A 12725-nucleotide genomic window follows, 5' to 3' on the forward strand; every position below is an offset into this window, starting at 1 on the left:
GGAGGCCACTATGGCACGGGGCAAGCACTGTGGGCAGTCTATCTGAAGTGTACCTGGCGTATAAGACGACCCCCCACTTGGAGGCATATTTTTCATGGCCAAAAAATCGTCTTATACGCCGGCAAATACGGTAGTAAGAGAGCGTGACTTCATTTCGGGAAGGGACGAGACCGACTGGACCTGCTACTTAGTACTCCAGGTGTGAGAGGAGGCACTTTACATAGATTTACGAAGATGACAGCGGCGTGTGTGACGGTTAGGACAGTCATTTCCCGGCTTCTGGCCTAGGCGTGCGTGTCTGCCCCGCGCTGCCTTAAACTCCAACCCACCCCTGTTCCTGGGACCTGTGGTCCTGAGGGCAGCAGACTCCAAATGATGGGGAATGAACACCAGATGGAAAACAGCTCCGTCTGCGCCTTGGCACGCCTGCAGTTTCTGATCAACCACAAGTGTGTTTTCTGTCCACCTGTAGGTTGGTTAGTTAGCCAGGAGTGGCCCTGGGCCCTGGGCCCTGGCGGTTGACTGAGCGACCGCTCTGTGTCCTGCCCCCGTGCTCTCCTCCCCCAGCTCCCAGTAGAAAGTTGTCAGTAGGGGCATTGGTGCAGAAACGGACGTTTCCTGTCAGTGCCACAGCCGGCACGCAGGGGTCTGTGGCAGGCAGGGGGCCTGTGATGCAGTGAGCCTGAGCTGAGGACTCATGGCACCTAGAGCCAGCCCTCCCAAGTGGCAGACTCTGGTGGTGCAGAAGCCCCTCACAGACCTGGGGGTGCACATTCTGCGGGCCCCCCTTCCTCAGCAGCCCCAGGAGTTGCATTGGGAAAAGCTCCCTGATTATTTCCTGTGAGCCGTCAGCCCTGCCCTGTGTCCGGATTGGGGGCTGAGCTCTGGTGCTGAGCCGCCTGCGCCTCGCAGGGCGGCACTGACCACTTGGCTCTCTTCCCCAGAAAAGCCGTGATCTCTCCAGGTTTGGTCACCTGCATTGTAAGCTCTCATGTGCTGCTAAGCTTACTGGAGACCCCGTCCGGTTTTGAAGGTCACTCAGCACCGTTCACCGTTCACACTTCCACCCGATGGCCGCTGACACACTGGCTGCCCTTCATGGTTGCACATCAGGCCCTTTCACATCCCAGGCATGGGAGTGGGCAACTTGACATGCTTTAGATGACCGAGTGCATAGGAACAGGACCAGGAGCCATGGCCTGCGTGTCCCTGATGGCCTAGTGGGGCAGAAGCCAGAATCCAGGATGTCCTCCTTTCCCGGTGACTTGGACTGATCCTGGTCTCCCCAGGAAGTGTTTATCCCAGAAGACAGCTGCGTGCACATGTGTGTGGGTGTTTGTATATGTGTGTGTGTGCACATCCTCACTGCATTGTGGGAAGGCGTGGCGGTTGGGGGGTGGGTTCCCACCATTACTGACTATTTACCCCCTGGGGACCCTGTGTAGGAAAGTCCCCTCCCCTTTTGATTGCCCCTTGTGAGGTTCTGGGACAGGCACCTTGTGGCTTCACTGACGTCACTGGAGTGGGGTTTCCGTCTTTCAGGTGGTGGTGGGGGGAGGGGAAAAACAGCCTCGTGCTTGGTCCTCGGCTCAGCTAGACCCCAGTACAGCCCTTGGCCAGTGACGGAGGGACACGTGCTGCAGGGGTCACCAGACACTGGTAGGACACCGTGGGTGAGGGAGAGGAGTGGATCAGCAGGGGCGGGGGTCCCCTGGTAACACGGCAGGGGTACGAAGGGGCCTGGCCGCTCTGCTTGCTTCCTTGTCTGCTCAGCTACGTGCAGCTGAGAGCTAAGAGCCCAGGTCTGTAACAGCACCTGGGCTTTTGCCAAAGTGCAGTTGTTATAACCTGCAGTGGAAAGCGAGGAAAATACGTCAAGCTGTAACCCAAAGGCAGACCCGGGAGTTGAGGCCTCGTGGCCTGGTGGTGAGGGCCAGGCTGTGCCACATGCCCAGGGAGTAGTCGGGCCCTGGCTTGCTGTGTGCCCACTGCGGTGCCCCTGAGAGCTGCCTGGGCCCCTGCTGTTTGGCTAGTGGTCCCGTTAGTAGCAGAGCACATCCTTACACATTTCACTGTGCTTGGCTAGTTGTGGTTTTGGTTTTCTTCCTGGAGCAGGAGTGGGGCTTAGGAACCGACAGACTCCTGCCCCTGGGGACTCTAGAAGGCAGTGGGGCTGAGGGTGCGATGCGGGGTGTAAACCCTGTTCAGGTAGATTGGGTTGGTTGACAGTTTAGGTTACCATTTCTCTTTGGGGGGGAATTGTCTGCTAATAGTCCAGGACACCTGCATTCACCTGACCCTCCACAGACCAGAGGTAAGAAATGTCTTCCAACTCCTCTCACTGGGGGCCTGTCCGTTTATAAAGAACAGCTTCATTGTGCTATAATCCACACAGCATACAGCTCAAGGGTGTCAGTGCGTCTCGACTGGGCCCCCATCCCAGTAGCTTCCGGAGGGTTTTCATCCCCCATAAGAACCTGTTGGTCACCGCTTGTTCCCCCAGCTCTTCCAGGCCCAGAGCCGCTGCCCACCTAACTGGACTCACCCCTTCTGGGTGTTCACGTGAATGGGGTCACACATGTGGCCTCTCGTGACTGCTGCTTCCATCCAGCATGCTTTCGGGGTTCCTGTGTGTTGAACTGTCCATTTTTCCTTTTGACCCTCGTTTTTTGCTTCTCTTTGCCTCCGACTCATTGTGAGTTCAGAGCCACTGAAACTTGGGACCTCCATGCATGGTTATCCCGGCTCCCTGGGCCCAGAGGCGAGGCTTCTGGGTGTGTCCATTTCCACCAGAGCCAGTTGCCACACTTGGGCTTGCTCCCAGGACCTCCCAGCTTCAACCAAGAGGGGGCTGTACCCCGCCCCAGCTTCCTAGGAGCCTTTGGTGACAAGCTAAGTTATTCTAACCTGAGAATGGCCAGCCTGTGACCCAGGGCAGTGTGTCCCTGGGCTGGTGGAGTCGGGGGCGTGGCAGGAGGGGCTGGGTGTGTTCCTAAGATTCTAGAGTCTGCTTTTGTGAAGTTGGATGGCTGCTCAAAGCCTTACAGTGGATGATTGCTCTGTGAATTACAAAACCATTTGTCTTAAAAGCCAGCAGATGCCTGCCTCAGTATCCTTGTGCAGCCAGCTTTCCCTAATGTGGCTCTGAGATGGATGCAAAAGTAGCTGACACTTGACTGGATCCTGACTGGTCGGTCCTGGGGACCAAGCACAGGACCGAGCGTGAGCTGAGTCCCGCCTACCCGCCTGGTTTCCCCTGTGCATCTCCTGTAATTAGTTACCGTTGGGGCTGATGTGATTTTTGTAACTGCATTTCCATCCTCGCCATCTCGTATCTTTTAGGCCGTGGGTTAATTTGTGCGTGTACCCCCTTCACTGCCTTGGGGTAAACGGTAAAAATGCAGCTGGCTTCTCAGATTCTAAATCCCCACAGCATCCCGCCCTCGTCCTGGGTGTGAGGTCCGTGGGCACCGTCGCGCGGAGGGCTCCATGGCCTCTGAGGCTCCTGTGCCATCACCGACCAGGGCCACTGGGCGTGTGCAGAAACTGGCTCTGGGGGCCTCACAGACCCTTGTGTGCAGCTCCTGGCTTTCTCCAGCTGTGCTGGGGGGGGAGGGGGTGGCAGGAGCTGTGGGCTCCAGGCCCTGCCCTGGGGCGCTTCCCGTGGTTCGGCCCAGTCCTCCCCCCATCAGTGTATCCAGCTCTGCCCCTTCCGGGTGGGCGTGCTCGCTGCTGTCTGTCGGCACCACCCTGGCCCTGTGCCCACCTGTACCCTGTGCTTGGTCACACTCGGCCCTCGCTCGCTCGCTCCTGCCGCACTTGGCCTCGCCCTGTCTTGTCTTACCCTGGTCGGCAGCTGTGTCTACATGATTGAGTTCCTAAGCCAGACACCGATTCACAGAGAAGCAGGTCTCATTCTGCCGATATTTAAACTTCCTGCTCTTAGGAAAGCTCTTGTGCTTAAAATACAGATGTGGCCTCAGCTGTTTCCAGTGACGCCAGGCGGGTAGCTGCCGTGTCTGAGAGGCGAGCGCCTGCCTACTCGTGCCTCTCCCGGGCTTGGTTCTGTTGCCGGTGAACCTACGACCAGCTCCGTGGCTGGGGCAGATGGGCCGGTCTGCAGTGACCACGGGCCTCTCGGACGAGCCCCCCCAGCCTCCCCCTCCTTGGGCAGACCGTAGGGTTTCTTATGCAAGCTGCCATCCTGAGAATGTGCAGGCTCACTTCTGGGCAGTGACAGGGAGCAGTGACAGTGGTGGTGACGGGCCAGCCAGGATGCTTCCAGTTCAGTGTCCTCATGGACTTTGTCCAGTTACAGCTTTTGGCTCAGCCTTTTTAAAAATTTTTTTGAAATTATCTTAAAGTTAATGGTAAAATAATGCATGTTTTTCTCTAAATCACTAATAATGAATCTCAGCAAGGGGGGTGTGGGGGTGTTTTATTTCACGAACTGGAAATGTGCGGTGATCATAGGCGCTGCTGGGGGGACGCGGGGCAGGAGTTCCAGACTGTTCTCAGCCGGCGGAAAGCTGCCTTCTGCTTGTCACCAACTGTCAGACGTGAGCAGCCCAGAGCAGCCTGGGCTCACCTCTAGTGTGGCATCTGGGCTTAGTCTCTTTGGAACCATTTTTGTGGAAATGGTTTGGTAGTGCAAACTAATTCACAATTTCAGAAATTTTTCCCCTCCCAATTTTATTTATTTTTAAGATTTTATTGGGGAAGGGGAACAGCCAAGTTGTTGTCCTTCAGTCTTAATTGTGGAGGGCGCAGCTAGCTCAGCTCCAAGTCCAGTCGCCATCCGGCTGCCTGTCAGCAGCTTGCAGCCTCTCATCTCAAGGTGCCGTGTTCAATCTTAGTTGCCCACCAACCCATGCGGGAGTCGAACCAGAAACCTTGTTGCTAAGAGCTCACGCTCTAACCACTGAGCCATCCTGCCACCTGTTGGCAACTCAGCAGCAGCTCACCTCAGGCGCAGCTCACTGGCCCATGTGGGAATCGAACCGGTGACTCTGTTGCTCAGCACTCGCGCTCTTAACCAACTGAGCCACTCAGCCGGCCCCTTCCCCCCAAATTTTTAAGTCACTTATTTTCACTAAAATGCTCCAGCCCAGGTTCTGCTTTCTTTTTTGTTTTTGGTATTAGTTGAAAATTTTTATGATGTTAGAAACAGAGCTGGGGGAGTAGCCGTGTGTCTATTTGAAACAAAACACAAAGACTTAAGATATTTTCCCACTGCATTTTATTTTATTTATCCAGCCAATTTATTTTTTAAAATGTTTTCCTGAACTTCAAATTTAAATTAAAAGTTTTACCCTATGTGGACAAGTGGTAGTCTACTGTTTTTCTTATTTTAAAGCCTACTGAAACCTATCCTTGTCAGACAGTGTTACGACTCGTCCTTGTGGTCTGTTCATGTCCAGCCGGCCTTAAGCAGCCAGGAGCAGCCCAGCTGGGTCCTGACCTTTGGCCTCGCTGCCCCCTGCAGGTTTCAAGGAGGAGGGTGGTGGGCAGAAGGATGCCGGGCTGCTTCCCTCCCCTGTTCTTACTGGTAGTTTCCTTAACGCCATGTTGGGGAGCGTTCCCTTTGATGTTCTCGCCTCTTGGTCCCCTCAGGTCCCCTGTGCACATCAGCTCCAGGTGAGCACAGGCCCCCGCCGTGCTGGCTGTGGGCGGCCTGTTCACGCTGGGCAGCAGGTGCCTTCCAGAAGCATCTGTTACGGGGGCAGCACTCGCCAGGTGCCAGGTTAGGCGTTGTCTCATCAGACCAGACCCTCCGCTGGGCCCTTTGCCCTGGAAGTGTCCCCGACGAAGTCTTGTGGACACGCCGCCCACACCTATGGTTGTTCAGGGAAGGCCACCAGTGCCGTCCCAGGCGACTGCACTGCCCCAGGTGTGTGGGGCTGGGACTGCTGCTCAGGTGCCCTCAGGGCACAGCCACCTCCCTGTCCACAGGATCTGGGAAACCGCGCGCGTGTGTGGTGTGGGTGCCACTGGTACACACAGAAGGTGACACAAATGGAATTGATTTTTCTACTTTCCAGTTCATTTTTTGTGAGTAAAACTGGCCCAACCAAAGCTACTTTGCTGTTACTTTGCGATTTGGGGAGTTAGTTGTTGTGTCACCTCTGTGGTCGTCCCCTCACCTGTCCCAGGCTAGCATCCCACTGTGGGCAGCTCAGCCGTGGTCAGTCCCGGGAGGTGCCTGTCCTGGTCCCCAGATACCAGAGGTAACCGGGCCACAGGCCCATTCAGGCCTCTTGGTGCTGACCTAAAATAAAGGCGGAAAGGTCTTTGCTACGTAGTAATCCTAGAACTTGAACGAGGTGCTTGGGCTGTTCCCGAGATGGGGCAGGGGCCAGACAGGCTCCAGCTGCACAGAGGGGGCTCTCTGCACGGGCGCAGCGGGCCCCGGGCTTCCTGGGGTACATGGCCCTGCTGACTTTGTAACCTTCCCAGAGGGGCTTGGTCCCTGCTTAAGAATTCTTGCTTTGTATCTGATGTTTCAGTTTGATCAAACTTAAGATTGGAAGTAAAATCAGATTATGGGATTCCAAAAGCCTAGCCGGTTCTCTGGGCGTGGCCTGCCCTGGGGCACGGCAGCCACATCTGGTTTGGGTTTGTCGAGGCAGAAAGTGGGGATGGGACACGCTGGTTCGGTGAGTGCATGGCAACCGAGAGGTGTCAGTGAAGCACCAGTGAGGTTCCATCAGACCAGGACCTGAGCAGCCGCCGGGAGCAGGGAACCTTGAAGGGGGTGCGAGGGTTGCCCGATGCCCCCCAGCCTCTGTGTGGGGCACGGCCCACCCACTGGCAGCTTGGCGGGACGCGGGGTGAAGGTCCTGCCCGGTCTAGGGACCTAGGGCACCCAAGGCCGCTTGCCCTGAAGCCCCTTCTGAGCAGCTGCCACCTGCTGGGATGGGGGCTGGCCTGGGCCCGGGCGTCCACTGGAAGCCCTGCTTCTGTCCTGAGTGTCCGAGCCTCCCTTCCCGCCCAGTTTGTCCTGCTCGAGTTCCGTTGGGGATGGGTGAGGAAATACAGCTTGAGCGGCACCCGCCTGTCCCATCTTTGGTAGGCGCTTCTGTCCAGCAAGGACTGGTGAGGGGTTGGCGTGCTGGCCAGGAGGCAGAATGAAGTCTCCCAACCACGACGGCCTCCTGGTGGCTGCTCGGTGAGGACATGGGGTGTGGGGCCCCCGTTGCTGGATCCACGGCCCTCGCAAGGGAGCTGTTGACCCCTTTGGGTTTCTGCTGGCACCTTTTCTCTGGACCGGAGACACTCACCCATGTCCTCACTTGGAGCGTTGGGCTTCACCAGAGGCGCCCACAGTGGCCTCTGTGGCATGGGCCAGCCCCCGGCCCCACTGTCCACCTGCCCACGCTCTCCTGCTCCCATGGCAACCAGCAGTGTCCCTCACATGGCAACCAGACCAGATCCCTGCACAGCTGGCCCCGATGTGCCCCCGCAGGCGGCCGTGAAGAGGCAGGAGGAACAGCCCCTGGGCTGCAGGACACCAGTGATGTGCCACGTGCTCCCCAGCACTTGGGAGGGGCCTTTCCGGGGGTGGCCCAAACAGGTGCCCACAGCGGGGACTGGTGAAGTCAGCTCCTCTTTGGGAAATCATCTTGGTGATGAAAACATCTGGCTAACCCGGGTTGATGCTCTGAGGACATGCGATCAGGATGGGGGCTGAGGTCAGCATCACGTCTGGAAACTTCCTGAGCCGCACTGGGCAGCTCAGCAAGACCCCAGTGCAGGTGTTCCGCGTCCGGGCGGCCCAGCTGCACCTGGCCTGGCGTTCACTGCAGCTGCACGCTTGCCCCTGCACTTGGCCTTGGAAGAAAGCAGACCTCCGTGACTGCCCTGCCCCTTTCCTCTTGTTCAAGGGCTGTCCCTATAGCTCCATCCCGAGTGTTTAGATGACAGGGTTTCAAAGCACATGCACTCCGCCCTGACGAGGCGAAGACCCAGAGAGCTGCGGGGCGAGCCTGTGTCCTGTGCTTCCTGTGGCCAGCCCAGAACCCTGCCTTCCCCCGGGACACGCACACCGCCCTTCGCCCCTTCCTGGTGACAGCAATGGACACGTGTGCCTTGCTTTCAGAAGGCCAAAGGGCCAGCAATGAGGCCACACCAGCTGCGAGCTGGGAGGTGCATGACCACCACCCAGGTCTCGAGCCAGTCGTTGCGTCCAGGCGTGTGGTTGCTGTCAGCCACAGCAGGACCTGTGTGCGGAGGGGCGTTCGACTTTAGAAACATAATGAGCTCCCTGTGCAGTTTGGCCTCGCGGGCATCGGCCCCAGCTGGCTCCTAGGCTGGGCCTTGTCTGGTTTGCCCCTGGCGGTTCAGGGCCGAGGGATGGGGCAGCTGGCCCTCCTGCGCCAGCACTTGGGGCTCCCTTCCGGCCAGCAGGCATCTTTGGGACACCTCATTCTGACAAAACGCCCCTGAGGACTGCCGCCTTCCAGCAGCACACTCATCCTACCTCCTGAGTGCAGGCGTCCTTCCAAAGCCAGCCTGCATGGCCCTCACAGCCTGCTGTCCACGCGCGGGGACCCGTCACTTTGGCCGCAGCTTTTACTCTGATAAAGGCTTCGTTTTGGTGGCAGACTCTTGTCATCTTGGCCTCACTGCCTCACCCCGTCCCCACTCCTGTCCCCTGTGGTTTGAAGTGGGAATTCAAGTGGACTCGGGGTCCCTGTGAATGGAAAACGGTGGGTTTGTGGTTTCATTCTTGAGGGCTCCTGGCATGGGCACTTCCTGTCCTTGGTCCTGCCTGGCTGGGTCTGAAATTCGCCAGAAAATAGTCCAGAAAGGCCGCTGTTCCTCCTCCCCCATTAACTGATGGGGTAGGACCCCCACCCCCCCAACGCTGCCTTTCTCCTCAGTTCCGCGGACCCACTCACTGCCTTTGTTACCGCAGCTGCGCCAGTGACGGGGGTCGAGTGGGGGAGGCATGAGGTCTGTGCGTAGTTGCAGCCCTGACCAAGCGCCTGGAGGCCCTCTGTCCTCGGGGTGGCAGTCTTGGAGGACACCTTAGGGCTCCACGGGGGCCATCCTGACACTGGCTGTCACTGGACGCTTGAACCTTCACTAAGAACTCCAGTGGGAGGAGGGCCTTCCCTCAGCCCAGTTCTTTCCGCTGGACTTTGATGCTGAGTGTGTGAAGGACCAGGTGCTGAAAAGACAGATCTGCGTGTGGCCGCAGGACAGACAGGCCCAGGACAGGCTTCATTACACTTGGCTGAAAAGTGACAGGAACCAAAACACCCGGCGGCTAATAGTGTCTTTTTGAGTTAAAACTCTCAGATAAACCAACTTACATATATTCTAAAAGCTGTTTTCACTCTCCAGGAAGACAGGAAATGTATTTTGAGCTCATTTACATAAATTGTCTTTACTTAAAATCTGGGAGACACCTTACATGGATCGCTCAGAATTCCGGCATCCGCCAGCCTGTGTCTCCAATAGAATTGGCGCGATGCTCGTCCCCAGTTGTGCTGAATGCCTTGGAGCGCATGCCCTCCACTTTGGGGTGAACCCTCTGCTTGAGGCCCCCAGGACAGACAGCCACTTTGTTGGAGGCGCCACGGCCTGCTCGGGTCACCTTGACACAGACCTTGCTGCGGGGCCTGTGTGTCCCCTCTGAGCTCCCAGGGACACGGCCCTTTGAGGCCCCGGGCCTGGCCCCTCCTCAGTTTTCAGTGAGCCCAGGCTGCCCCCCGACCCGCATGCTGCTTGCATTTGCCTCTTTGGTGGGTTTCCGGAGTTTCTTCGCTGCTCACGAGCCAGGCTGGGTGGCTTTTTCGGTGGGCGTTGTCCTTGCTGAAGGGCTCAGGGTCAGTAAGCAAAGGTGTCATGGGACAAGTTAGATAGGTGGCCAGTGACACGTGACAGGAGGCCGCAAACACTGGGACGTGCTGGTCTGAAGGCCGGGCCTGGCTGGCTGAGGTGGGCGCCTCCAGTCCCCTGTCGGCGTGGCTTTAGGACGAGCACCTCCCCCGTTCCCTGTGGGACCAGGGGCTGTGGCTGCAGGGACCCTGCACTGAGTCGGGTGAGTGGGAAGTCTTAGCCAAAAGTTCCTTAACCCCGCACCCAGCTACACACAGAACGGCATTTTGCACATGTTGGATAGAAATAAGCGGATCAAGCCCCGGCCAGAAAGGTTCCAGAACTGCAAGGACCTGTTCGACCTCATCCTCACCTGTGAGGAGAGAGTGTACGACCAGGTGGTGGAAGGTAAGCGCGCAGAACTGCTCCCTACCTGTTCCGGGAACCAGGGGCAGCCCTCTGTCCTGCTTGTCCCGTTGTCACATCCTGGGGGGCCATGCACCAGCCTGTGAGGGGCCCTGGAAGGGGGCGTCATGGGACTCAGAGGGTCACTTGAGGGTGTGAGGAGCGTGCGGACGGCGCTGGGTCTGGGGCTCTGGGTGAGCCCTGCGGGGCAAGTCACTGCCCTGTTCTGTAAGAAGTGGCTTGCTGCTGGCCGGGGCCCAGGTCTGAGGCCTCTGACAACCATCACTGTGTTCCGGTTAGATCTGAACTCCAGAGAGCAGGAGACCTGCCAGCCGGTGCACGTGATTAACGTGGACATCCAAGACAACCACGAAGAGGCCACCCTGGGGGCCTTCCTCATCTGTGAGCTCTGCCAGTGTGTGAGTACCTGCGCCTAACCCCCCAAGAAGGAAGCGACCAGACGTGACTGTCCGAGTCCATTCACATGCAGGGTGTTTTCAGATGTTAAAACCCAAGTAAATGAAAAGGTCTGTGCGTTTCGTTAGGGTGATAGAAGTGCGGCCACCCAAGGCCAGGACAAGGCCCAAGAGAGTGTCACAGGGCTCTGAGGAAGCTCTGCGTCCTCCTCCCCAGGACGCGCATCATTCCGGACGGTTGGCCTGGGTGGCCCTGGGCGTCTGCCCTGTATGGAAAATCCCAGGGCTTTGCAGCCATGGACAGCTGTGCTCAGAGCAGACATTCCCTCTTAGATGTGACAGAAAGACCTACCCAAGGAGGAACCCATATACCTTGTCTTCTGCCCATGGGATCAGCGTTTAGGTCAGCTGGCTGAAAGTGACAGGAAAACAAGTGGTTTAAGCAAGCAGTGAGATAGGTGGGCCCGGCTGGTCTGCTCTGAGAGGAACCTAGCACAGCTTCCACTCCCAACATGCCTCGTAGCCCATGGTGGCTGCTGAAGCTCCAGCACTTGTGCCCATGATCTGGCTGTCATGTGAGAGAGACAGCTAAAGGGGGGCGGGCGGGGGGGACGTGTCCCAGAGGTTGCACATGTGACTTCCACTTGGGTCACACTGGGGAGGCCCAGCCTTCACTTCCGGGAGGCACTGCTTGCAGCTGGGACTGGGGGTAGTGAGCAGCCTCGGCTGCAGCCAAGCCTGCGGCAGAGCAGGTGTGCTCAGAAGCCAGTGTGGGTCACCCCAGGGCTGCCCCCTGGCAGAAGCTACTCCTTTTATGGTAGCGGTCCTCCAGGAGGGATGTCTGGCCATGTCTATACTTTTGTGGGTCTCACACCTGGGAGGGGCAGCTGTGGTGGCCAATGGGCAGAAGCCACAGATGCAGCCCAGCACCCTGCAGTGCAGGGACAGTCTGGCTTCCCGCTGGTGGCTTCGGGCAAGGGATGTACTTTCAGTGCCTGGTGTGCTCATTGGCAGAGTGGGGGCAGTACAGACTGTGCAGGTTCCATAATTTGAATCCATGTGACAAAATCCAGCACAGACCCTGCTGAAGCCCCGCCCAGTTTCAGAGCCCAGCCCCCTCACCGTCAGGCTGCCCCGGCACAGGGGCCGTCAGCACCAGGACAGGTCAGGCCTCTGCCCGGAGGCCCACGGCCTGGTCGACTCAGGGCGGCTGCTGTGTCCCCAGATCCAGCACACGGAGGACATGGAGAACGAGATCGATGAGCTGCTGCAGGAGTTCGAGGAGAAGAGCGGCAGGGCCTTCCTGCACACCGTCTGCTTCTACTGACCGCGGGCCGGCCGGGCTTCCTCCTGCTGGCTCTTCCGTCCTGAGACTTGTTGCCACTCGCAGGGCTTCTGCGGTGGCCGGTGGACGGTACAAACGGCACCCACATAAACTGCGTATGAAATAAGAAAATACACACAAATGCCAGGTTAACATTTTTTTATCCCACTTTTACTTACAAGTGGGTTATTGATTATTGATTATGGAGTTTTATTTCTTTAACCAAAAACAAAACAGTTTGTTGTATGTTTGCCCCGTGTATCTGCCTTTCTTTGTGCGTTCCTCCCCTCCTCTCCCTGGCTGGAATGTACAAATACCCGAATAAAGCAACGGGCTGTATCTTACTGGGAGAGGACCTGCCATTGCCCAATAAACATGCTGCTGGTCGCATGCTTTGTCCTGAGTTCCTGCTGGCTCGTCTGTTGCCATCCCTTCGTAGGAGACAGAGTTGGGTACCCGACGCACCTCCCTCAGGAGTGGCTGCCGCCTGGTCCCGCCTGGTCCCGCCCTCAGGGCCGCCTCAGAGGCAAGGGCTAAGAGGGCGGGGGCGGGGGCTCCAGCCTAGCTCCCTAACTCGTTGGAGGCTCTCTGCCGCTGAGGCTGCTGGCAGAAAGGCACCGGACCCCTCCCGGTTTCTGCAGCCGTGGAAAACCTCAGGTTACCTGTAGGCAAGCGTGGGCCACTTTGGTGTTGCCCTGTGCTGTGCTGTCCCCAGGCTCCCAGCATCGCCGGGCAGCCGGAGCAGGCCCGCGGAC

At 57.9% G+C, this 12725-nt stretch overlaps 1 protein-coding gene across 1 annotated transcript in view; it reads left to right on the forward strand.

Annotated features, from left to right (window-relative positions):
- The window catches only part of SSU72 (SSU72 homolog, RNA polymerase II CTD phosphatase), a 23027-nt gene extending 10654 nt beyond the window's left edge, over nt 1-12373 (forward strand). The window contains exons 3-5 of the mRNA XM_019658495.1: nt 10094-10233; nt 10531-10649; nt 11872-12373. Coding sequence (XP_019514040.1) covers nt 10094-10233; nt 10531-10649; nt 11872-11973 — 361 coding nt within the window. The 3' untranslated portion in view covers nt 11974-12373. The remainder of the gene's footprint in view (nt 1-10093; nt 10234-10530; nt 10650-11871) is intronic.
- The last annotated feature ends 352 nt before the right edge of the window (nt 12374-12725 follow it).

This window comes from Hipposideros armiger, unplaced genomic scaffold, assembly GCF_001890085.2.
Source record: "Hipposideros armiger isolate ML-2016 unplaced genomic scaffold, ASM189008v1 scaffold_284, whole genome shotgun sequence".
In the NCBI taxonomy this organism is placed as follows: domain Eukaryota; kingdom Metazoa; phylum Chordata; class Mammalia; order Chiroptera; family Hipposideridae; genus Hipposideros; species Hipposideros armiger.